Source organism: Zootoca vivipara, chromosome 6 (genome assembly GCF_965207765.1).
Source record: "Zootoca vivipara chromosome 6, rZooViv2.hap1.1, whole genome shotgun sequence".
In the NCBI taxonomy this organism is placed as follows: Eukaryota; Metazoa; Chordata; class Lepidosauria; order Squamata; family Lacertidae; genus Zootoca; species Zootoca vivipara.
The window spans coordinates 20,448,482-20,471,503 of NC_142589.1; the positions used below are offsets into that span (position 1 = coordinate 20,448,482).

Below are 23,022 nucleotides of genomic sequence, written 5' to 3' on the forward strand. Positions count from 1 at the left end.
TCCATCTTCACTGTGGCAGCCCTCCAGATATTTGAAGGTGGCTATCAAATCATGTCATATGTTCATTAAAAAAGATTGTGCAATGGGCAAATCAGGGCTCCCTTGAATGAAAGGCTTTAGAAGAGCAATTATTTTTACAAGCATAGCCAGACAGGGTCTGTCCAAATTGTACTTTTAATACATTTATGTCCATGTCTTCCCGGTATGTTCAATCTTACAACAGCCATGAATTTTCTTAGTATTGTCCTAGAACCCTAGAGCTATTTGAGACACTAAGCATGCTCATTGTCTTCGACAGGCATCATTGGTGGATTGACAAGTGTCATAACCTCGACGGTAGAAGGTGTAAAAACTGAAGGGGGGGTCAGTGGCTTTATATCCGGCCTTGGGAAAGGACTCGTCGGAACTGTGACCAAACCGGTGGCTGGTGCTCTAGACTTTGCCTCTGAAACAGCCCAAGCAGTGAGAGATACAGCCACGCTTACCGGCCCCAGGTTAGTTAAATCTCCTTTTTTTGTGGGACATAGGAGGGGAATGATGACAGTCCTAAGCAGAGTCACATGCGGATTATCCAAAGCATTTTTCAGCTAAACCATTTCCTGGCTTGGCCTGGCAACAGGTTTCCAGAGATGAGTTCCAGGAGAAGATCTTCTGTACAAAGTACAGGGGAATGTGATCTTTCCCTTGAAGCCCTGTTGCCATTCTCCTCCCTCTTGCCCTCCCAAACTGTTTAGTGGCTTTGAAAGGCAGGTGAGAGGTTTAAAGGGAAATAGCCCCTTTTTTCTGCCTGCCTCTGTCTCTCTTTTCGCCTCCCCACCCCTCACTTTCTCCCTACAAAGGGGACGGTGGCGATAAAGTCCATTGCCTCTTTCTTTGCTCAGGAAAACAGAGGGCAATGGGTTAAAACAGACAATGGATGTGTTGTGGATCTGTGGTCCTCTGTGTTCTCGGAAATGCAAAGAGGGGAAATGAATTTTCCTTGCTCACCTCCCCACGCAGTCACATATAGCAATAGTGTGTGTGGGAAAGCAGGGGATGAATGGGTAGGTTTGCCAGTAGGCTGCTTGGGAAGGGGTCGTCTTGGGCCTCTTTTGTCCCCTTATTCCCGCCACGTGTAAAAGGCCCTCTGAGAATCTGTAGTGGTTTAATAATTGTCCTAAAGATGCAAATCTGGGCAAGCAGGGGCCAGGAGTGCCAGTTTGGCTCCGCGGCCGTGGGTGCCCAAGGCCGCGGTTGTCATGCATTGTGCAAGGCCCTGGTGCTGTAATTTGTGGGTGCTCGGGCACCCAGGGAGCCAGCACCTATGGCAGGGACACATGCCACAGTCCCTTTTGCCTGATGAACTTTGCCCAGTGTTATACTTTGCCCAGTTTTTAAAAGCACCTTCTGACCCACTTAAGAAATACAGTGATGCCCCTAAAAAAAACAAGAGGAAGGAATACTTTCAACTAGACTTGGAAATGCAAGAGGCTTTCCTAAAGATCAATTAACATGGGGAGTTTGGAGGGTACCTTCTTCTGCATCCAGACTGGGTGGAGAATTGCACTCTCCTGAAGTCTTGCTAATACTCCAAGCTTTCACTGTTGCTTGGCTTAAACCCAGCCCAGTGCAAGCCAAAGGCCAAAAAAAAAAGCTGTGTTGCAAATGTCTTTTCCTTCTGTTGGCTGAACTCTGAATACTCCCTTGCACTCCAAAGCCCAGAACAATCCATTTCTCATTTGAGTGTCACTTATGTAAGGCTCTTACCAGATCTTGAGAAATGAACAAAATCCATTTCTTTCCCTTTGAATTGCTATGAGAGTGCATGAATCACTTTCAGTTAGCCTCTTGGATGTGTATTTCTTAGTCCTTGTAGATTTGCTTCTGGTGTGGGATAACCACCTGTGTGTGTGTGTGTGTGTGTGTGTGTGTGTGTGTGTGTGTCATTGCCATTTTGGCATTTGTGAGCTGCGATGGCTTTCCCGGAACTCCTATAATCACATGGAAGTTTTGAACAAGAGGAAAGCAGGGGAATTGCTACACACACACACACACACACACCCCAAGACGTCCCCCCTGCTCCACACATGCACACAGACACAAAAGCAGTTTGCAGAGCCTTTTGAGCAGCAAGAAACAGCCTTGAGATGCAAGTATTCATGTGATGCTTTCAAAGCAGTTGTCAGAATGAGAGACCAAGGGAAGCCACCTTCATTAGTCTTGATTCCATCCTTGGGCAAAGCAGCACCTAAAAGTGTGTAGACATAGAGATTCCATCCATAGCAGCAGAAAATGCCGCTGCTACTACTGCACCAAAACCTTATTAAGCATTGCAAATATAGGCCATCATAAAACATCCATATATACAATTTTGAAATATATACAAATAAAACAGCCATGCAAAAATATGTAATAACGAGGGTTTTCATTGGCATTTCTTCCTGCTTAATAGTGCCATTTGCCACTCTGAAAGAGATACTGTTGATGAAAAACTCAGCCATCCTTGCAGTTATTTGTTTCCAAGTTAGTGTCAGACAGATAGAATCTGATATTTTCATTGTGCCTTGATGTTAAAGTACCCTGACCATTAGGTCCAGTCGTGACCGACTCTGGGGTTGCGGTGCTCATCTCGCGTTATTGGCCGAGGGAGCCGGCGTACAGCTTCCAGGTCATGTGACCAGCATGACTAAGCCGCTTCTGGTGAACCAGAGCACCGTTTACCTTCCTGCTGTAGCGGTACCTATTTATCTACTTGCACTTTGACGTGCTTTCGAACTGCTAGGTTGGCAGGAGCTGGGACCGAGCAACAGGAGCTCACTCCGTCGCGGGGATTCGAACCGCCGATCTTCTGATCGGCAGCCCTAGGCTCTGTGGTTTAACCCACAGTGCCACCCACGTGATGTTAGGCTACCCAAAAAAAGGGGATAGCACACGTTTGTGTAGCTGGTCGTACAAAGGATAGTAGAAAAGAATATGTTCTGCTGTGTTCAGCACAAACAAAAAACATCCGCAATGCCTATCATTTCTGGGGATGTTGAAATATCTGCCCTTGACTAAAGCTGAAGTTCAGTCGGACTAACATAAAGGCCCTGCGCTGGACTGGAATTATTAATTTTGAAATATAAGTGACTCTGTTATCTGTTGTATTAAAACCATAAAACTTAGGGGAGCAAATTTTATTTACAGCTGACTCAGTGTTTTGTTTTTCAATGTCCCTTAATTGGATTTGAATATTACGATAAATATATTGCTCACTCATTTTGGAAATGGGCAGCACAGCACCAGAAATTGCTTCTGCAAATGTTCGCAGCTGCGCAGAAGCGATTTCTGGTGCTGGCTGCCCATTTCCAAAATGTCCACAGCACCAGAAATCATTTCTGCGGCTGCGTAGACGAGTTTTCTGGCGCCCCTTACTCCCTGCGCCAGTTTACCGCAGCGCACGGGGGACTTGCTGAGCAGGCAGCCCGTGATCTACACTGACTTCCCAGAGGTCTTTTTAACAAGAAGAGTTAGGTTTTGCGGGTTCTATCAAATGTTTTCCAGACAGTGTTATTGCTGAGACATGAACTCAGTTGTTATATACCTGTGCAGCACATTTGTTCAGGGGCAGTTAGAGCCACTCCCTTCATTTTCTTCCCCCCTACTCCCCTTGATTCAACCCCACTGAGATCTTGAAGATGATGGGTTTGGGCTGGGTTAGTATGCAAAGCTTTTCTTTTCTTTTCTGTTCCCAGATAGATGGCTGTGATAGTACTCATGCGCCATCTTTGCAAACCCTTGCAGCAGCAACAGGAGCTTGGCTTGGGGCAGAGATTGGCTTGACAAATGCATCTGCTCCCACGGAGCTGTTAAGCCAGGTGAAAAACAAGACAAGGCTTTTTACAGCTTTCGCAGTTTTAGGGGCTGGAAATTTGTGCAGGTTGTGGACTAAAACAAGCCCGCTGCACCCCTAAATGGTGTTTTTGCAGCTTGACTGCATTTGCAGGAGGCTGTTTTGCAAACTATATAGACTCACCAATTCAAAGTGTTGGTGCCAACCTTTTAAGCCCCAAACGGCCTCGGCCCAGTATACCTGAAGGTGCGTCTCCACCCCCATCGTTCAGCCCGGACACTGAGGTCCAGCCCTGAGGGCCTTCTGGCGGTTCCCTCACTGCGGGAAGCCAAGTTACAGGGAACCAGGCAGAGGGCCTTCTCGGTAGTGGTGCCCTCCCTGTGCAACACCCTCCCATCAGATGTCAAGGAAATAACTGTCTGACTTTTAGAAGACCTCTGAAGGCAGCCCTGTATTGGGAAGTTTTAAATGTTTGACGTTTTACTATGTTTTTATATGCACTGTAAGCCGCCCAGAGTGTCTGGGGAAACCCAGCCAGATTAGGGAATTAATTAATTAATTAATTACTCTCTCCCTGTTCTGCAGTTGAGCCTACATACAGGCTTTCTGGATATGTGCAGAGGCAAGGGAGAAAAGGAAAGCATGGTGTATGTTGGTGTATTTTTATATATCTACCAATCTGCCATTTACATACCTGAAACCCTGGAGAACCACTGTGAATCAGTGCAGACAATACAAAGAAAGGTGTACCTATGGTCTGGCAATCTAGGGCAGCTTCCCATGTTCCTATGGAAGGGCCATAGCTTGGTATTTGCGTGAAAACGGTTGCGGCTTCAACCCCCAGCACCTCCAGGTAGCACTGGGCAAAATGGGACTTGGTTTAAGGCAGTTTCCTATGTTCCTGTGAGTTAGTTCTCTGTCCAGGAATTACTTCTCAGCTCTGCTGCTTAAGAACCTTTTAAACTGGAGATCCCAAAGCTAAAACCCAACAGCCTTCTACTCTGCTGCTGAGCTCTATGTCCTTCCCCTCCCCCCCTCCTTTTTAGCTGTTCTCAAGCATCACTGCAGCGGGGTTGAATTTGGCAGCAACTTTAAAATGTCAAAGCTGGACAGGGGGATATGACTGAGATTCAATCTGGCCGTTTTCTAATGTTTATCCCTTCCCTCTTGCACTGCACACTGATGCTACAGGTGAGCGTTGCGAAATAGCACTAAAAGCACATTACTGACTGCTTGCTTCCGCCAAAGTTAAACAAGCAGGCATGCTTGTGATGAACTGTGCTACAAAGCGGATTTCCTTCTCTGGCATTTTCATGAAGAGAACATTTGAGAGAGAGAGAGAGAGAGAGAGAGAGAGAGAGAGAGAGAGAGAGAGAGAGAGAGAGAGAGAGCGAGCGAGCAAAGACACTGTAAACAGGAACCACATTAAGCATTGCATTGTGAACAGGAACTATTGAAAGTGGTGCGGCGAGGTTTGGGAGGAGTGACGGAACACGAACTTGCTTTGAACCCTCCTGCCTTAAGCAGGTAATCAGAGCATTATTGTTAGTGTCTGTTATAAGTGATATGCTTCTGGGTTCAAGCAGAGTTCAGCCAGGAATCCTCATTGCAGGGAAACCTTCCCTTGATCCAGGGGAAGGCCTACTCGGAAACGTTGCTGGGCAAATGCCTTGCGGGCTCCATCCACACCTGTGGAATGCAAAACACCCCGTGGCACTGGCTCTGAAAAGCTGAGAGTTGACAGTGTCATCATGCAGCATATGTCTGAATTCTGCTTTTCCCATCAGTGGAATAGTGAGAGGAGAAGCTGTGCTTTGGAGCAGCCACAAGAACCTCTGCATGGGGCTGGGGGGGGGGGAAGAGTTGGCAACTACATACACACACCTGAGTAACCTGCCTTAGCCACATGTCTTGTCCAGTCGGTGCATCCTTGGATGCAGCTGCAGGTGCTCCAGCCAATCGCTATAAATTCTTTAATTGGTGGTAGCTTCCTTCTTCCTCTTCGTTCTGTTTTATTCTGTGTGTTACTGTCCCCCTTCCTGTATGCTCACTTTCCATTTGACTCTCAGGAACTTGCTTGTTTGGCAGTAATTCAGAGTTGGGGGTGGGGGGACAGTCATCTAAGTACACTGGATAGATAATTCCAAAGTGCTTCCCTTTTCCTCCTCTCTTCTCACCCATGCCCTGCAGTCCTGCTCTCCATATTAGGAAATCTCCCTCCAGCAGAAACAAATCCTAGAGTTGCAGAGTTGGAAGGCAGCCTGAGGGTCATTTAGTCCAACCCCCTGTAGTTCATATGCAGTCACATCTTTCCTTTCAAAAACTCGAGAGAGAAGCTGGTAGCAGCGGGCATAGATGTGACTTGTTGGCATCCATTGGTGTTCTTCCAAAAAAAGATGGGGGGGGAGGCTAAATACATAACCTGTTTTCAGTCGCATGAAGCGAGCAAGCATGGTCTACTGAGTGTTAGCTTTAAGGGTAAGAGGCCCAGGTTTAAATCATCACTTGGCCATGAAGCTCAGTGGGTGAACTTGAGCCACTTTCTGGCCATCCCTCAACCTCATAAACCCAGAGAGGTAGTTGCGGTTTAGAAAGGGCAGGGGAAGAACCACACCCACCACCCTCGATTTAAAACGCGGTGATCATTTTTTTCAACATCCGCCGGTTCACCTGGGAGCGTCGGCACTTTTGCTGTACAGTGGTACCTCTGGTTAAGAATTTAATTGGTTCTGGAGGTCTGTTCTAAACTTGAAACTGTTCTTAACCTGAGGTACCACTTTAGCTAATGGGGCCTCCCGTTGCCGCCGCACAGTTTCTGTTCTGTTCTCATCCTGAAGCAAAGTTCTTAACCCAAGGTACTATTTCTGGGTTAGCGGCATCTGTAACCTGAAGCGTCTGTAACCCGAGGTACCACTGTGTTTTTGACATCTGCTCCCAAAGTAGCCGGATATCAGCGTGCAGCCGGGTCCCAGCACTTCCTCGTGGACACTGCTGCCGTTTCCCTCCAGGTATGCCGTGTTGCGGAAGGTTGGCGGTGCATGCCGCCTGAAATGTGGCCTTTTGTCGCGGGGAGTGGTTGTGTGTGTGTGTTGTGCTTGCTGCCGAGCCGTGAGCCTCGGTGGTGCTGGAGCCCGGGGCCTGCTGGGATGGGGTTTACACTTGGGCTGTCCTTTTGCCCTTCCCCTGAACTCTCTTCATTTCAGTCATGAGCAAACAGTCAGTGCCTGAACTAACAACCCTGCAGTCCTCCAAAGCACGTCTCGCTTACAGTACCAAACAAAGGGAGGCCCGCGTGGGCCGGCCCAAGCCGAGGAATGCGGCTTCGGGGTTCTGCTCCATAAATTTAGCCAGCACGACAAAAAAGAAGAAGAAGGGGGGGGGAGAGATAATCTGAACCTTCGTGATGATCTGAAAAGGGGGTGGGGGGCAGGGAGGAGGTTTGCGTCCCATTGATTGCGGTCTGGCGCGATGCCAGGCCCCGGGCCTGACCGACAGTTGAACCATATCGTTAAGGCGTGTAATACTGCTCGAGTTTTGTACGGCAGCCAATGAGTACATATCCAAAGGGCAAAAGTTTAGAAGGAGTTGAGGCTGTCCTATTTAACCCTCTCACACTGCATGTAATGTATACGGGCTCCTGCTAAGGAACAGCTACGTTGCCTTTTTTAAAAAAAGAAAAGAGGGGGGAAGTAAACCTGCAATTGTTTTTACTTCCGAGTCTGGTTTGTAAAGCGAAGCTGACTTCAGGAAACAATGCCGGATTGATGCCTCCCATCCCCTGCCCCAGTTTGGCGCTCTAGAGAAGGGGCCATCCGTGGTTTGGATGTTTGTCATTGTGCATCAGGAACGGGCCTTGGGACGAGCACCCTGCACCCTTGCAGGGAGTTCTGGGGCGTGCATAATTTCCCCTTGTTTCTTGGGTTAGCCGTATAGGTCTGACAGGAATGAAGTTGGAACTGCAGACGGGAGCTCGGCACTCTGAATCTGGCCCTTTCTTTCCCAGTAAAGCTTGTGAACTTAATTACGACACGGCGTTCTGATGTTGGTGATGAGTCAGATATGAGAGGGGCTGCAGATTTGAATTTGCTTAAAAACACAGGACTTGCATAAAACAGTGCAGGAACCTCCACCACCACCCCAAACACACACTTTTCCATTTGTCACCCAAATTTGACATTTTTGCAGAGAGGCCTATGTGGGGTGTTTACATCGGGGAGGGACGTCTTCTGGAGGTTGAGGTTAGAAAGGTTGAAAAAAGACACCGTTTATGGAGGTGTCTGATTTTCCAGATTCATTTTTGGAGGTTTTCTTCCATCTCCTTTGCTTTACAGATGTCTGTATGCTCTTAAATTGGGATTCTCTCTTGCTGTTGTAGCCATGAACTCAGTCCCGGATGCTCGTTATCATTTTGCGCCTACTTAACGTACAGACACCCTCTTTTACCAGTATTTTCACAGCTCCCTCCTTCCCCAAGCAGTAGGAAATTCCAAGGCCAGTTGCTGCAAGCAGTCGCTTTCTTGTGAGGAGATAGTTTTTGCATCTCACGGCAGTGTGAAATATCTGCTTGTTTACTAATATACACATAGTACTTGGCAGGAGCAGGGGGGAGAAGTATCCCTCCGGTGACAGTACTAACTAGCTAATCAGCATCAATTCTTAAGGCCGGCCAGCCAAGTCCTTATTCCTCAGGGGCCAAATTGGACCACTGGGGGGGGGGTTGCTCACCTCTCAGTTACCTGGTGACAGGTGACAGTTTTCGGGTGACAGGATGCTTTGAAGTCCCAGCAGTGGTCACAAAGAGCCCTGCACGGTGCTTTGAAGTACTGGCAGCCAGCTGAGTCTTGGAACCTCAAAGCACCAACCAAGGCTCTTTGCTCCTTGCAGAGGGGGATTGTATGCAGCCTTGCTCAGCTCTTGGCAAGACCCTTCAAGGATCGGCTGGCTACAGAGTTCTCCCTGGGGAATTCAGTAGCACAGCCTTCCCTGCCCGTGCACTGTGTGGAACACACTTCAAGGGTCTCCATTGTGCATTGGACACGGTGTCTCCATCCCATAAGATGTCGGGTGTGGGGAAGGTGGGCATGCTTTGGTAAAAAGTGGTGTGGCAGGCCAAGTTGGATCATAATTCGGCCCACAGACCAGAGGTTCCCACCCTTGCCTTAGGGCAAAGCACACATTGGGCCCATTTAGCTCATTTTATTTTATTTCATTTTATTGTTAACTTTGCTGCATTAAATGCACGCATTCTGCAGCTGACCTCCTTTGTGATGTTTTATTTTGAATTCTTTAAGATAATATTTTAGTTTCCTGGTAATTATGTTGCTTTGAATGTATACTTTGCATTTGACTTTCTTCGTTAATCATTTTGGATCATTTTTATTTGATGTTCTAATGTACCGTAAACAGCTTTGAGATTCTTCAAAATGTAAAGTGGTATAGAAATATTATTATTATTATTATTATTATTATTATTATTATTATTATTATTATTAGACTAGTGGAGACCATCCAGCATTTTAGGTGGAATCATTTCCCCAAATCCTTTTATCTGGAGATTGCAGGGATTGAACCTGTATCCTTCTGTATATATAGTATGTGTTTCACCTCTGAGCTAGTCCTTCCTTGCTGGTCTCTGGGCTCTCTCCTGTTGCCACAAGCTTAGCCGAGGCAAAACCCAGAATTTCCAACTCTGTCGCACATTTCTAGCCACCGAAACCTTTTCTCCATCTCCAGGCCAGTGTGTATAGTAGCGTTTTAAAGAAAGCCATGTGGAAATCTAATTTTGGCTAAATAAAAGCTTTCGTTTGACATTACCGCAGCACACAACAAGCGTGATAGTTCCTCCTAACAATTAGGTGTAAAAGGTAAAGGGACCCCTGACCATTAGGTCCAGTCGTGACCGACTCTGGGGTTGCAGCACTCATCTCACATTATTGGCCGAGGGAGCTGGCATACAGCTTCCAGGTCATGTGGCCAGCATGACAAAGCCGCTTCTGGCGAACCAGAGCAGCACACGGAAATGCCATTTATCTTCCCGCTGTAGACCTATTTATCTACTTGCACTTTGACGTGCTTTCAAACTGCTAGGTTAGCAGGAGCTGGGACCGAGCAACGGGAGCTCACCCCGTCGCAGGGATTCGAACCGCCGACCTTCTGATTGGCAAGCTCTAGGCTCTGTGGTTTAATCACCTGTGCCAGCTACTTTCCAGAATTGTCTGAATCAATGGGGAGTTGTAGCTTTGTTTTTCCAGCCAGGTAGGTCCAGAAAGTGCTTTGAGATTCACATACCCATCATAAATAACAACCACTAAAACCCAGGACTAGGGAACCTGTGGCCTTCCTGGATGTTGCTAGATTCCAACTCTCATTCCAGTTCTTAGGGATGATGGCAGTTGTAGTCCAGTAACCCCTGGAGGGCACCAGATTGTCTAACCTAAAGGCATTATTGTGTTTCCCCCCTCTTGCTCGGGGGCAGGTTCCTGTTTTCTTCTAAAGTAGTGTTTTCTCTTGTTAGCTACAAACAGGACTTACAGGCTTCCTACCAGAAAAACGGGTTTTCTTTGTGCAAATCATAAATGCAGGCATTTTCCCAGCCAGCCACCCTTTGCCCCCCGCCCTAGGCAAGGTTAAAAGATTTCACCTGTTTCTGCATGGAGCACCTTCCTTTGGAGCCTAATAACACACCACCACACTGGAAAAGCACCTGCGATCAAGGTTATTAAAGAGCTTTGCTTTCTTCCTTGCATATAGCCATCTCTACCATCTGTACCTTTCCACCAGGTAGAGCTGTATTCTGGTGCTGCATTACTAGACTTCAGAGAAAAGCCACAATCCAAAAGGAAGGCCATCTTAGTTGTCCATGGATTCTGTTATGTATTTATTTTATACCCTGCCCGTTAGCCAAAAGGTCTCTTTGAGCCGTTTACAAAAACCAGTCCCTGCCTCACAGCCTCACAATTTTAAAAAGACATAGAATCATAGAGTTGGAAGAGACCACAAGGGCCATCCAGTCCAACCCCCTGCCAAGAAGGAAACACCATCAAAGCATTCCTGACAAATGGCTGTCAAGCCTCTGCTTAAGGACCTCCAAAGAAGGAGACTCCACCACACTCCTTGGCAGCAAATTCCACTGTCAAACAGCTCTTACTGTCAGGAAGTTCTTCCTAATGTTTAGGTGGAATCTTCTTTCTTGTAGTTTGAATCCATTGCTCCGTGTCCGCTTCTCTGGAGCAGCAGAAAAACAACCTTTCTCCCTCCTCTATATGGCATCCTTTAATATATTTGAACATGGCTATCATATCACCCCTTAACCTTCTCTTCTCCAGGCTAAACATACCCAGCTCCCTAAGCCGTTCCTCATAAGGCATCGTTTCCAGGCCTTTGACCATTTTGGTTGCCCTCCTCTGGACACGTTCCAGCTTGTCGGTATCCTTATTGAACTGTGGTGCCCAGAACTGGACACAGTACTCCAGGTGAGGTCTGACCAGAGCAGAATACAGTGGTACTATTACTTCCCTTGATCTAGATGCTATACTCCTATTGATGCAGCCCAGAATTGCATTGGCTTTTTTTAGCTGCTGCATCACACTGTTGACTCATGTGAAGTTTGTGATCTACCAAGACTCCTAGATTCTTTTCACATGTACTGCTCTCAAGCCAGGTGTCACCCATCCTGTATTTGTGCCTTTCATTATTATTTTTTGCCCAAGTGTAGTACTTTACATTTCTCCCTGTTAAAATTCATCTTGTTTGCTCTGGCCCAGTTCTGTAATCTGTTAAGGTCATTTTGAAATGACATGACACAGGAGGAAAAAGTAGTGGGAGGGAGAAGGGGAAAGCAACCTCAGACATAAACCTCTTTCCATGTTACAGTTCTTAAAAATTACATCCAGTATCTGTGATGGTTCCAGCTGCCATGCCCTTCCTTCCTTCCTTCCTTCCTTCCTTCCTTCCTTCCTTCCTTCCTTCCTTCCTTCCTTCCTTCCTTCCTTCCTGGTCAAGCACATACCCACCAGATCCTGTTGAAGCAGAGAAAGCGTAGGACAATGGGATTAAGTGTTTCAACATTTATCCACATAATTCATCCACAAAGTTTTTATTATCCAAGTTTAAAACTCCTATATTATCCCAATACGCTTTGGATCATGTAGATGGTTAAAATAAAAAAAGATGGACTTTGGGGAGTAGGTATGTGGCAGATCCTTCTTCTAGCAGCAGCCAGAGAGGCTGCAAAGAGCAAGTTCTGATGGATACAAGCTGTGCATCTGAGCCATGGGGGACGACTAACAGCAACTCCCCTGAAGGTACCCAGGATCAAGCAGGGATATAATGAATCGGCTGCTCCTTAAATGAACACAGGAACCTCGAACTTTGCCCGATAACATATCAGCAGCCGGAGTTTTCTTGGTCATTGGGAACCAGTGACCGAAAAAGAATTCTTCTGCATTTGCAACAACGTAAGGACAGCCTGCTGCCTCAGGCCGCTGGACCTTCTAGTCCAGTATCGGTTCTCACAATGGCTGACGAGGTGCCCCCCCCCCTTGCAGTTTCCAGAAAACTGGTACTGAGAAGCACACTGCCTCTTGACAGTGGAGGTGGAACATAACCACCAGGGGTACTGGCCATGGATAGATAGCCTGATCAATAGCCGCCCGGGTGCCAAACGTGGTCTTGAACAGTGGCACTCTGTCCCGTGCCGCTCAGCCTCCTGGGGATGCCGGCCTCGGCCTCTCCATGCCTCCATTCAGCGACGCTCTTCCCTGCTGTGATGGGTAGACATGAGGGCATTTCTGCTTTGTGTTGGCTTTTGTGTGCCTATTAAAAGCGAATCAGCAAATGTGTTGAGTGTTGAGAGTTGAGTTTAATGTAACACAGATGTGAGCGCAGAACCGCCATTCATTCTGCTTTTTCGGATCTTCGGCTTTTTGGATTTCATCACTGTGTGGCTTGTTATTTACAGAATGTAACTTGAGACAGTGGAACGAATCGTAGGATTAAAGAAGAAAAAAAGGAAAATCGAGTAGTGTGGAATGTTGCTTGCTGTCCAGACCAAACAGACCAGTTTGCCAAAACACTGATGGCCTGCACCAATTAATGTAATTCATGTTAGCACCAGCAGGACATAATTTAGAAGGCAGTTGACCTTCTTACCATCATGATTAATTTTTTATCATCATCATCATCATCATTACCAGGTTGAGCATCGCAGAATGAAAGAGTAGCAAGGAAGTATCTTTTGAATGGAGGTGCCTTTGGTCATTGCTCGGGTGGGACTCCTGAGAGTCTTTTGCCCAATGCAAATAGATTTTCCCAAGCTGGGAGGAAAGGTTTTGGTAAGAGCTGTGTTGTTCCATTGAACAACAAGCAACAAATAATTATAATTATAGCCCACTCTGTTTAGAGCGTCATGTGGCGTGTGTGCAAGTAAACCCATTGAAATTAAACGGACACAAGTTAGTCACGGGCATTAGCTTCAGTGGGGTTACTCTTGAGTATCAGATTCAACCCCTTGCCTGGATTCCCAGGGGGCAGTGCTTCAGCCCCACCCACCCCTTGACTTCCCGGTACAAATGATGCAAAGCAGAAAAAAAATCACTTTTTCTTTTTCTTTTTAATTTGGGTAATTTGTGTAGGCTGCTGAATTCTGTTTTCCTAAGTCGCAGAATTTGACTGGCTTTGGGGGAGAATACGCTTGGCCCCTTTCTTAATGCATCTATGCACATATGATAGAAGAGACTCACAAGAAAGAAAGAAAGAAAGAAAAAGAAAGAAAGAAAGAAAGAAAGAAAGAAAGAAAGAAAGAAAGAAAGAAAGAAAGAAAGAAAGAAAGAGCAGGGGGGAACAGCTACAGAAGAGCAGCCGTGGTGGTAATAGAGTTCATAACTCTTACCTTTGAACTTAGTGCCATGTTGTTGTTTTTAGCAAAGTGGCACTCTTGAGAAGATGTGCAAGTAGTACTATTGTCCTGTAGATGTAGCCTTTTTTGAAAAAAAGGGGGGGGGTGCATGTCTGATGAAAAAAGGCCTGTGTGCTCCTTAGCCAGGACCCATGTTGCTAAAGAGGATGGGGGCTATTGAGGTATGAGAGGAGGAAACTAGCCTCTGGAGAAAACATCTGCAAGAAGCCAGTCAGTCTTCTGTACTTTGCCAAGAGGCTTAAGCAGGGAAGAAGAAGGGGGGAAAAACACCTCCAGTTACAGTGCAGGATTTGTTCATCTATTTCTAGATCAAACATACAACAGCAGCAGCAGTTCAGTCTGTAGGGAGGGTGGGGGGGACTGAGGAGCATGAATTGCACAACCAGCGTGGTTGTAGAGCCATGTATGAGCAGCCCCTGGGTTGCCCCATGCTGGCAGAAGGTAGCGCAGAAAAATTAAGCAGCTCTAGGCACCCACAAACAAACTTCTGCATGAAATCCAGGGAGCATTCTGTGCCCTCTGGTCCTTAAAACGAGGAGGATGTATCATGGTTTCCTCGCTTTCCTTGGGCTTTATTACCTTCTGCTGAAGTTCTCCCTATGCCTTCTTTATAAGAACTGCACAACTTAATGAAGGAAAGGGCTTTCTTAGTGGTGATGCCCCAACTAATGGAATGTCATCCATAAAGAGACTCTTTCAGCACCTTCACTAATCTTTGAGGCAAGGCCAGAAAACCCACACTCTTACTCACCTATTTCATTTCAACTCACTTTAGGGATGTTATCTGTTTCATTGTTGTACTTGAACTGTGATAAAGTTGGCAGTATGCCACTCTGAAATCCTTAGTAGGATAAAGGGCGGTATGCAAATATCTAAAACAAATAATAAATGTTTTGACTTACCCGAAATGTACTGTTGATTCAAGACAGCATGGTCCTGCTGCATGTTCTCTGCAGGGTTGAGAGCTGGAGCTTCTGCCTGCCTGATTTGCTTTCCTGTGTTCCTCGCGGAGGCCTTGGTCAAGTTCCTGCCTTGGCTGCCCATCTGCGAAATGGGAGTAAGAGTGGCCTTCTTTACAGGACTCTGTTTACGGTCCGGAGCACCTACAGAGATTGCTGCCTCAGTTTGCAAGTTAATAACATAGGGTTGGCTCCAACGTTATTCCTACTCAGTGTAGATCTGTTCAACTTAACAGGTGTGGCTATCTTAGGTTCATTGGTTTAAGCTGGTCTACTCTGGGTATGGAGGCAAACCATACATGGAAGACTATTGTATATGTGCACCCATGATCTTCACTTGCAAGGGACTGATCAGCTGGGAGGGTAGACTGGATGCTGTTGCAAGGAGCCTATCAGATATTCACTCAAGCTTTGATGACCTTTTTATTGTTGTGGGTATCAGTCTGTCTCAGGAGACAATGGAGGAGTGCACTTTTGAGGGTGAGGCCAAACTCTTGGAAGGTTAACAGTGTCCGCTGAGGCTGGAGAGACCAATACTGGAGAGAGATTATTTTGTTGCAGCTGGTTGTGCTGCTGCAGATGCACCATGATATTTCTTCTCTCTCCGCTTCCTCCGCCGGTCGCTGCTATAGAAGCACTGGGGTTGCCTGCAAAGGATCGCCACGCGGCCGGGTGGATCTCGCCAACCGTCACGTCACGTTTGCAGGCACCCTTGTGACACAGAGTTGGTCTGCCAACAGGCCTGGTGCCTGAAGCCAGCTCCCCGGAGAGGGATCTTGCCATCTTCCATTCTGTGCTCATGACCAAACCAGCATAGACGTCACTGAGACAGGAGTGTCAACCTGCTGGAAATGTGGGCTTGGGAAAGCGCATCTTTGTTTGAGACTCTGCCCTGCCGTGTGATGCCCAAAATACAGTGCATTTTATTTTGTAAGCTGCATTGATACTTCTGTGTAAAGTGGTGATGATCAAACCAGGCCCTCCAGCTGTTTTGGGACTACAACTCCCATCATCCCTAGCTAACAGGAGCAGTGGTCAGGGATGATGGGAACTGTAGTTCCTAAACAGCTGGAGGGTCGAGTTTGGCCATCACTGGTGTAAAGTGACTAATACTGAGCGATACTGGCTGCTGAGCTGTACTGATGACTTTGTAACTTATAAAGTAGCACCCTATGCGTTGGCAGCTAAGAAGATCGGGAGGAAAGAACTAGATAAAATAGTAGTGAACTCCAAAGGGGATTCGGATATTTAATTTGGCACATTTTACTAGAGAATCTTCTGCTATTTTATTTTATGCAACAATCTATCTTAGTAGTTGTGACCGTGGTTTATATTGTATGTGTGTTGCCTGATGATTTTTATGGTTATTGCTGTTTTTCCTTTTGCTATTTTTCTGAATGGTGCCATGGCCTATGGCTAGCGCAATAAAAGTCTATGATGGTGACGAAGTGACTAATAAGTCACATGTTGTTCTAATCACACTTGTGGGGAATTCTGCTTGTTTATGTACTATATGATTCTCCTAGGGTTAGAGTTCCCAAGGGAATTCTTCAGAGAGTTTCCTTAATGAATAGTAGGTAGAAATTGGGTTGTTTGCTGATGGATGGGAACAAACACGCTGCATGCAATGTTTCTACATTGGCCTTGGCAGCCCAGTGGGTTAAGCAAATGTTCAGTATGCTTGGGGGGCCACTTACGCTGAAACATATCTCAGTGCGTATTATGACATTTTCATGGTGACTAATGGGTTGTTGTTTTTCAGCAAATTGAATTTGGCTGACTTGCAAATGAAATGATTATTGAAATAATAAGAATAAGAATAACATTGCCTGTCTTGTTTATGATTGACAGGACGCAAGCGGAAAGAGTGAGGAAGCCGCGGTGCTGCAGGGGTCCGCAAGGGCTCCTTCCTCGATACTTGGAGAGTCAGGCAGAAGGGCAAGAGGTGCTCTGCAAGCTGACGGAGAACATTCAGGATGAGTTGTAAGCACCAAAGCAGTTTGTCCCTTTGCTCCCCACATTCTCTTTAAATGCCTTCTCGTGTTTTGCAGTCCAAGAGGCAGCACACTGCAACGCAGTTTTCATTTGCTCTTGTGCGTTAGGAAATCCCCAAGTGGGTTGCATCACCCCCTTGTTGGAACAGCTTTGCCTGTTAGCACATTATCGTTGCCCCTCTTTTCCTGAGATGAAAACAGATTTTAGAAAACCCAAACAGGATTCTGTTATTGTCCTCCTTGCCTCGCCGCCTCACATGCGTTATCCAGTTCATTATAAAATCTGGCTGTAGGCAAACCAAGAGGGGGGGGTTATAAATGTAAGCCTCTTCATCGCAGCGTCTGCTTAAAAGTTTCAATTTGAAAGGCAGTAAACAGGAAGGAAGGAAGGGCTTGTAAGAGATTGAGCATCACTTTGCAACTGAGCATACAAAAATGAGAGCATCTGTCGTCTCCTTTTTTAATACATCTCAATTTGTGCCCTTAAATTGTGGTCTTCTGTGGGATGAAAGCATAGAGAACTACACACACACACACACACACACACACACACACACACACACTAAGTGAGCCACAAATCCCTGGAAGTGTGATTGCACATAGTTCCATTAAGTTACGCACAAACTTGGAAAAGCCTTTCCCGTTAGCCAAGTTCCTGCTCATTCTGTGGTCACATTGCAAGGTTGTAGTGGACAGAAGGTAGCAAAACACACTCTTTTTTGTCAGTACCAGTGGAGAATAAGTTCGTAGGAGTCTGAATGCTGCTCAGATTATTCTTATATCTGTTCATTTTTTCAAGGATCTCACAAACAACCCAACTCCCATCAGCTGCAGCCAGCATGGCCTGTGCTCAAAGCTGAACTCCAGACACATCTGGAACGCATCATGTCACCTACTCTTAACTGTAGCAGATATTGAACCAAATGGACCATTGGTCTAAGGCAACTTTCTATGTACCTGTGACTGGGGATCGCCAAGCAAGTTCCATGGCTGAATCGGTCCAACTAGCTCATAGTTGTCTGCGCTATCTGACAATGACTCTTCGGAGTTTCAGGCATGAATCTCTTCTACAGCTACCTAGAGATAGATGCCAGAGGTTGGGCCTGGCACCTTTTTGCATGCCAACTGGGTGCTCTGCCACTGAGCTGTGGCCTTTCCCAAGCTTTGTGGTTGTTGCTTTTATCAGCCATAATTTTCATTTCGTTCCCCCACCAGACAAGATAATTCGACTGTCAGCCAGAGCCTTCTGAACCATACAGATGGCTCATTCACCGGAGCATTTCCCTCTGGTATCTCAGTAACAAAGCCAACACCCGTTTTTGTGGGAAGCCCAGTGCAAACTCTGATGTGTGCATTTCCCACCCCTCCCCTTGGCCATCCACTCCTCACTTGTGTGTGAGAGAGATATATTGAAAGACCCAAACGGTCTGCATATTTTCTGCAGAGTTAAATCCATAAAATGGAGGGCTCTAATGCCTTGCTTTACTGTTCTTGCTAAATGTTTCCATTCCCACCCCCCACCCCCCAGTTAGGTCCACTGTTTCACTTCTGGAAAAGGTTGTGTAATTAAATTAGTTCCTTATGTAAAAAAAGGAAGGGGGAGGTTTGGAGGGGTGCTGCAAGAGTGTAGAGCATAAGTTCTCCAGAGACATTATCGGCTTCCACTTTGTTCTGTGGATCTGTTGTTTTAGTTTTAATTTACGTAGAAGGTTGTCGCTTGCATTGCTATGTTGACGCTGCTGCCGCCGCAGTTGTTACTGTTGTTTTTTAAATTGCCAAAATGTAGGGCTTTGGGGAGGGTGGGGTTTTGGAGCAGCGCAACAGCCTTCTGGGGTCACCAGAAGGTTTGTCAGTTGATCCTGGAGAGGGGAAAGGCATGTGTCAGCAAGCGAAAATGAACAATGATGTGTGACTCAGGCTTAGAACAAAACAGAGCTCTCGCTACGGATATTCCAGCAAACAACATTGCCAAGGCTCCTCTTGTGCTTACAGGACTCCCTGTCCACGTTGCACCCAATTGCCTATTTTAGCGCAGCTGACAAAAGATTCCCTTGTTACTGGGGAGTTTGTGGTGTTTGTTTGTTTGTTTGTTTTTATGGAGACCAAGAGGTGGCCGTGTTCTTTGTTTTGTTTTCTGCACTTGGCTAGTTACAGCTAATGCCAGAGGAAAGTGCTTTTTAAACACACACACACACACACACACACACACACACCAACTTCAAACGCTACCATATTGGGCATATTGTCCCAGGCCACCTGCTGGCTCTAAAAGGGCCTTTTGAGGTCTGATTTTGAAGCTTCCTTATTATGTGGACAAGGTACATGGCTCTCCCTCTTCTATACATCTCTATATAACTGCAGGCAGATTTGCAGAAGTAAGGCCTGAAGTTGTTCGCAGCCCCAACTCTGAATAGATGTTTGGCTGTTGTTTGTTTCGGAGTGATAAGCAACCACAGGGAGTTTCCTCTCTTGCATGCCTGAAACACCTAGTCTCCAGAAGGAGTAGCAGTATTCAGAGTTGAATCGCAAACAGCTTGCCCTAGGAGCACATCCTATATCTTAACAGTCCAGGCATGGCCACAAAACTGGAAATTCCCCTGCTGAATTCAGGTGACTCTATGTAGCTGAATCCTCTAGCTCAGGAACAGCACCTTCAAGGAAGGCGGTTTTCTAAAGCTACAATCACACTCTTCCCAAGTTCCTGGGAGTCTCGCTGAATCTGTGGTTATGCCACCTCCACAGAGAGTGAGTTGTTTAGAATGTGGGGATAGGTGGGAATGTTTTACCTCCACACAGTAATTCTTTCCCTTCTCCAATAAGTGCAAAGGCAAAACAAAAGTCCGCCCCAAAATGTGTCGCCACAAGTGAGTCTGTGCCCTCAAATCTAATGCATAGTTTACTTAGAAGTAAATCCCATTGTTTTCAGTAATGCTCACCCACAGGTTAGCTGTGCGTAGGATTGCAGCCAGGCTTCTGATCAGGGCGTTCATTTGCGCAAACTTTCTTGGAAAGGAGCCCTTTCAAACTCGGGAAACTTGCTTCCAAGTGTGTAAGGAAAGAGAGCCTGGAAATAAAACGCATTCAGAAAGTGGTCGTTTTCCGCCTCAAAGGGAAATCATAAAAGATGAACATCTTTCCGGGTTCCACGTGACTCTGCCCCAGTGTATATACGAGGAGATAAAACATCCTAGCGCTCCTGGTCAGAATGATATCAGACAGCTACGCAGTGAACTTCAGATACGAAAGACCATAGGAAAGGCAGCCCCCCAACTTTAACAATGTAGGAGCCTTAAAGTGCAGCAGGGGGACATAATTCATGGATACAAGCAGCTGACTCAGCATTGGACTGAAGGTGTGCGTTGCATTATTGTCAATAATTATAAATGATTTCCCAAGTGCCAGACACAAGCTGCATACAAGTTGGGACTGGACCCAAGGACAATTTATTCTAGTTCAGGCAGATAATGATTCTCAAGCCACATCTTGCTTCTCTAACTCTTCTTCTGTCCTGTGATGGCTTTGCGTGAGATTAAAATCCATCTCAGTAGCCAGTGTGCTGTCTGGAATTCTTCTAGCAGCAAACTCATTTGATAGCAGATGTTTGAAACATGAACATCCAGCAAGTGAGGCACTGACTTGGCTTCCTGATTTGATTTTTTTTTCTTTCTTTCTTCTTTTGCAGCTTCATTGCAGCAGAGAACATAGACAGTTATTGCGTTATCATTTCCTCCAAAGCGGTTTATTTCCTGAAGAGTGGAGACACGATGGACCGAGAAGCCGTCTTCCTGGAGGTCAAGTATGATGATCTCTACCATTGCCTTATCTCAAAGGACCACGGGAAAGTCTATGTGCAGCTGACAAAGAAAGCTGTCAATTCAAGCAGTGGGGTGTCAATACCTGGCCCATCTCATCAGAAGCCCATGGTAAGGATATTGGTTAATTTACTTGCCACTTGCATCTATGCTGTTTATAGACAGACAGACAGACATGCCCTGAAAATCACCAAAGCCCTCTGTGAGCAGTCCGCAAAAACCAGTGAATGCACAAATACAATGTGGTCAATAAGTTGCCTCGGTACAAACATCATGAAGACTCAGAACCAGCATAAAATGTAACCAAAACAGCAGAACAACAGGCTAGAATAAAATAAATATTAAAAAAACAACGTTTTAAAAAGAGAGAGCAATATGTGTCCAGATTTAAAAGTGCCAAATAGACGGCTGAAATTCAGAGGCCGGGGTGGGAGTGGGGAATTGAAATTTTCACCTGGCACTGAAAGAACCATAACTTAGGCACCAGACAAGCCTTTTGGAGGGGCGGGGGAATGATTAATCTCAGGATTCTAGTTAAAAACTTCAACTTGATCTCAGCAGCCTGGTCTGCCTACCACTGTTCCAGATAGAGGGGTACACCCCAACGCCATCCACTGTCTCCAGCCACCATTAAGCACAAGTGAAGACACGAGTGGTGTGCGACCAGCAATATTTTAAGATTTCTTCTTCATTGGTGGAATCCTAAGCTTAGTCACCACTGGCTGTGTATTTTTGTCATTTTTACCCAGCAAAGGGAGGGGAGGGGCAGGCTGCTTCCAAAGCATAGCTGCTGTTCTCTGTTGACGTGAGAAGTGCGATTTGTTTTGTGCAGGTCCACGTGACATCCGAGGCCCATGCGGTGAAGCTGTCTCAAGAAATCAACTATGCAAAGAGCCTTTTCTATGAACAGCAGCTTATGTTGAGATCCAGCGAGCACCCAGATCAACTCGAGCTGGACTCCTGACCCTGACAAAACCTTGTGGGGAAGTCGCCTCCGCGCTTGGTGAAAAAGAACAGGACCAGCGTTGGGGTGTTAGGAAGTGTGTTCTGTGAGCCTAGGAAGCCAAGGCCCTGGAAACAAAAGAGAGTCTTGCCATGGGGGAACTACAAGATCAAAGACGTATTTGACATACATTTAGTTTTAGGGGAAGCCCTGTATTTTCTTACTCTCTCTGTGTGTATATATACCTCTACAGATATATATATATATATAAATATATATATATGTATGTATGTATGTACAACTGTGTTTGGTGTAAATAAGAAAGTGCACAGGGTGTTGTGAGGGTGTATAATGGTCTATCTCGTGTAAAGAAATTAAAGGAAAAGTTATATTGAGTTTTCTATTGCACTGATTCTGAGCATTTTGAAACAATGCTTTTCCTGTGGAGGTGGTGATGGGGACACCTGGAACACTTTGAGGCTCATTTTTTTGTTTGTTCCAGGTGCTTGCGAGTGAGCTGCACTAAGCTGGGTTATGGCGGAGTCAGGATGGGGCCTGGCAACGAGTGTGGGACATGTTCCTTTCGACCGTTGAGTGCTTTTGTGTGCTGAAGGCTCCAGAATTATTTAGGTTCATTGTTTGGAAGGGCAAAGGGTAGGGGGCTCCAGCCAAATAATGATACCTAGGGTGTTTGCTCTATAAAATAATTCTGGTGAGGTGGGTTTTGTGTGTGTGTGTGTGCTGCAATGATCCCTGCAGGGAGCAAGAATCTTCAGTTTAAGGGAAACAGGAGAGTTGGTTTTTTTTAATCATCTGTGTAACTTTTCTTGTATTTTGTGATGTTCACTTTATAAGGCAGTGTTGATGTTTAAACAATAATGCCTCCTTTTATAGTGGGACATTTGCAGGCGAAAGTGATGTTATTGCGCGCGCACACACACACACACACACACACACACACACACACACACACACAAGTTCCCCTCTGTTGGCCTTAAGCAGAAAACGGACTCGGAAATAACACCAGGTATATAAGACGACCGGAAAGTATCAACTGCCTTTTTGGGGGGGGGAGGAGGGAGGAATGGAAGTTTATGAGTTTTAATACTGCAGTCCTGTAGTCTTAAATCTGAGGATTAATAAATGCTACTGCTGCTCTCTCCTCTTGTCTCCGCATTCTTTGGATGGTGACTATGAATTCCAAGTTGGCTCCATGCCTCGGAGCTCTGGGAAGGGCTGTCGCTTGGTGAAAAGAGCAAACACTTTCCATGCAGACAATCCATGGGCCTCTATGTGTAGAGCTGGGAAGAAACAGTAGACCAGGGGTCGTCAGCACAACGCCTACAGGCCCACCTCCTATGGCACTCACATGGAAGTTCTCTGTCAAAGTTCTTCTTTGTGGGGGTGGGGGAAGCTGGTGTCGGCTTTCTCTACCTTTTTAGACGTGACCAAGCATCCACAGTGCTTCTTCAAAATCCCAGATGTGCCCACAATGCTATATGGACCAGTGGTGGTCTGATTTGGTGTAAAGCTGCTACTTATTGCAAGAGGCACCTTTCCAAGCAAGCGGAGGGAGGGTGGCAATAG

The 23,022-nt window shown here is 46.2% G+C and overlaps 1 protein-coding gene across 13 annotated transcripts in view; it reads left to right on the plus strand.

Moving 5' to 3' along the window:
* VPS13D (vacuolar protein sorting 13 homolog D) overlaps positions 1 to 21,830 on the plus strand; it is a 116,605-nt gene extending 94,775 nt beyond the window's left edge. For all 13 annotated transcript variants that reach the window (XM_088671709.1, XM_088671711.1, XM_060276152.2 and 10 more), the window contains 4 exons: positions 299 to 494; positions 16,538 to 16,669; positions 20,363 to 20,603; positions 21,325 to 21,830. In XM_088671709.1, the coding sequence (XP_088527835.1) occupies positions 299 to 494; positions 16,538 to 16,669; positions 20,363 to 20,603; positions 21,325 to 21,456 (701 nt within the window). In that variant the 3' untranslated portion in view covers positions 21,457 to 21,830. The remainder of the gene's footprint in view (positions 1 to 298; positions 495 to 16,537; positions 16,670 to 20,362; positions 20,604 to 21,324) is intronic.
* The last annotated feature ends 1,192 nt before the right edge of the window (positions 21,831 to 23,022 follow it).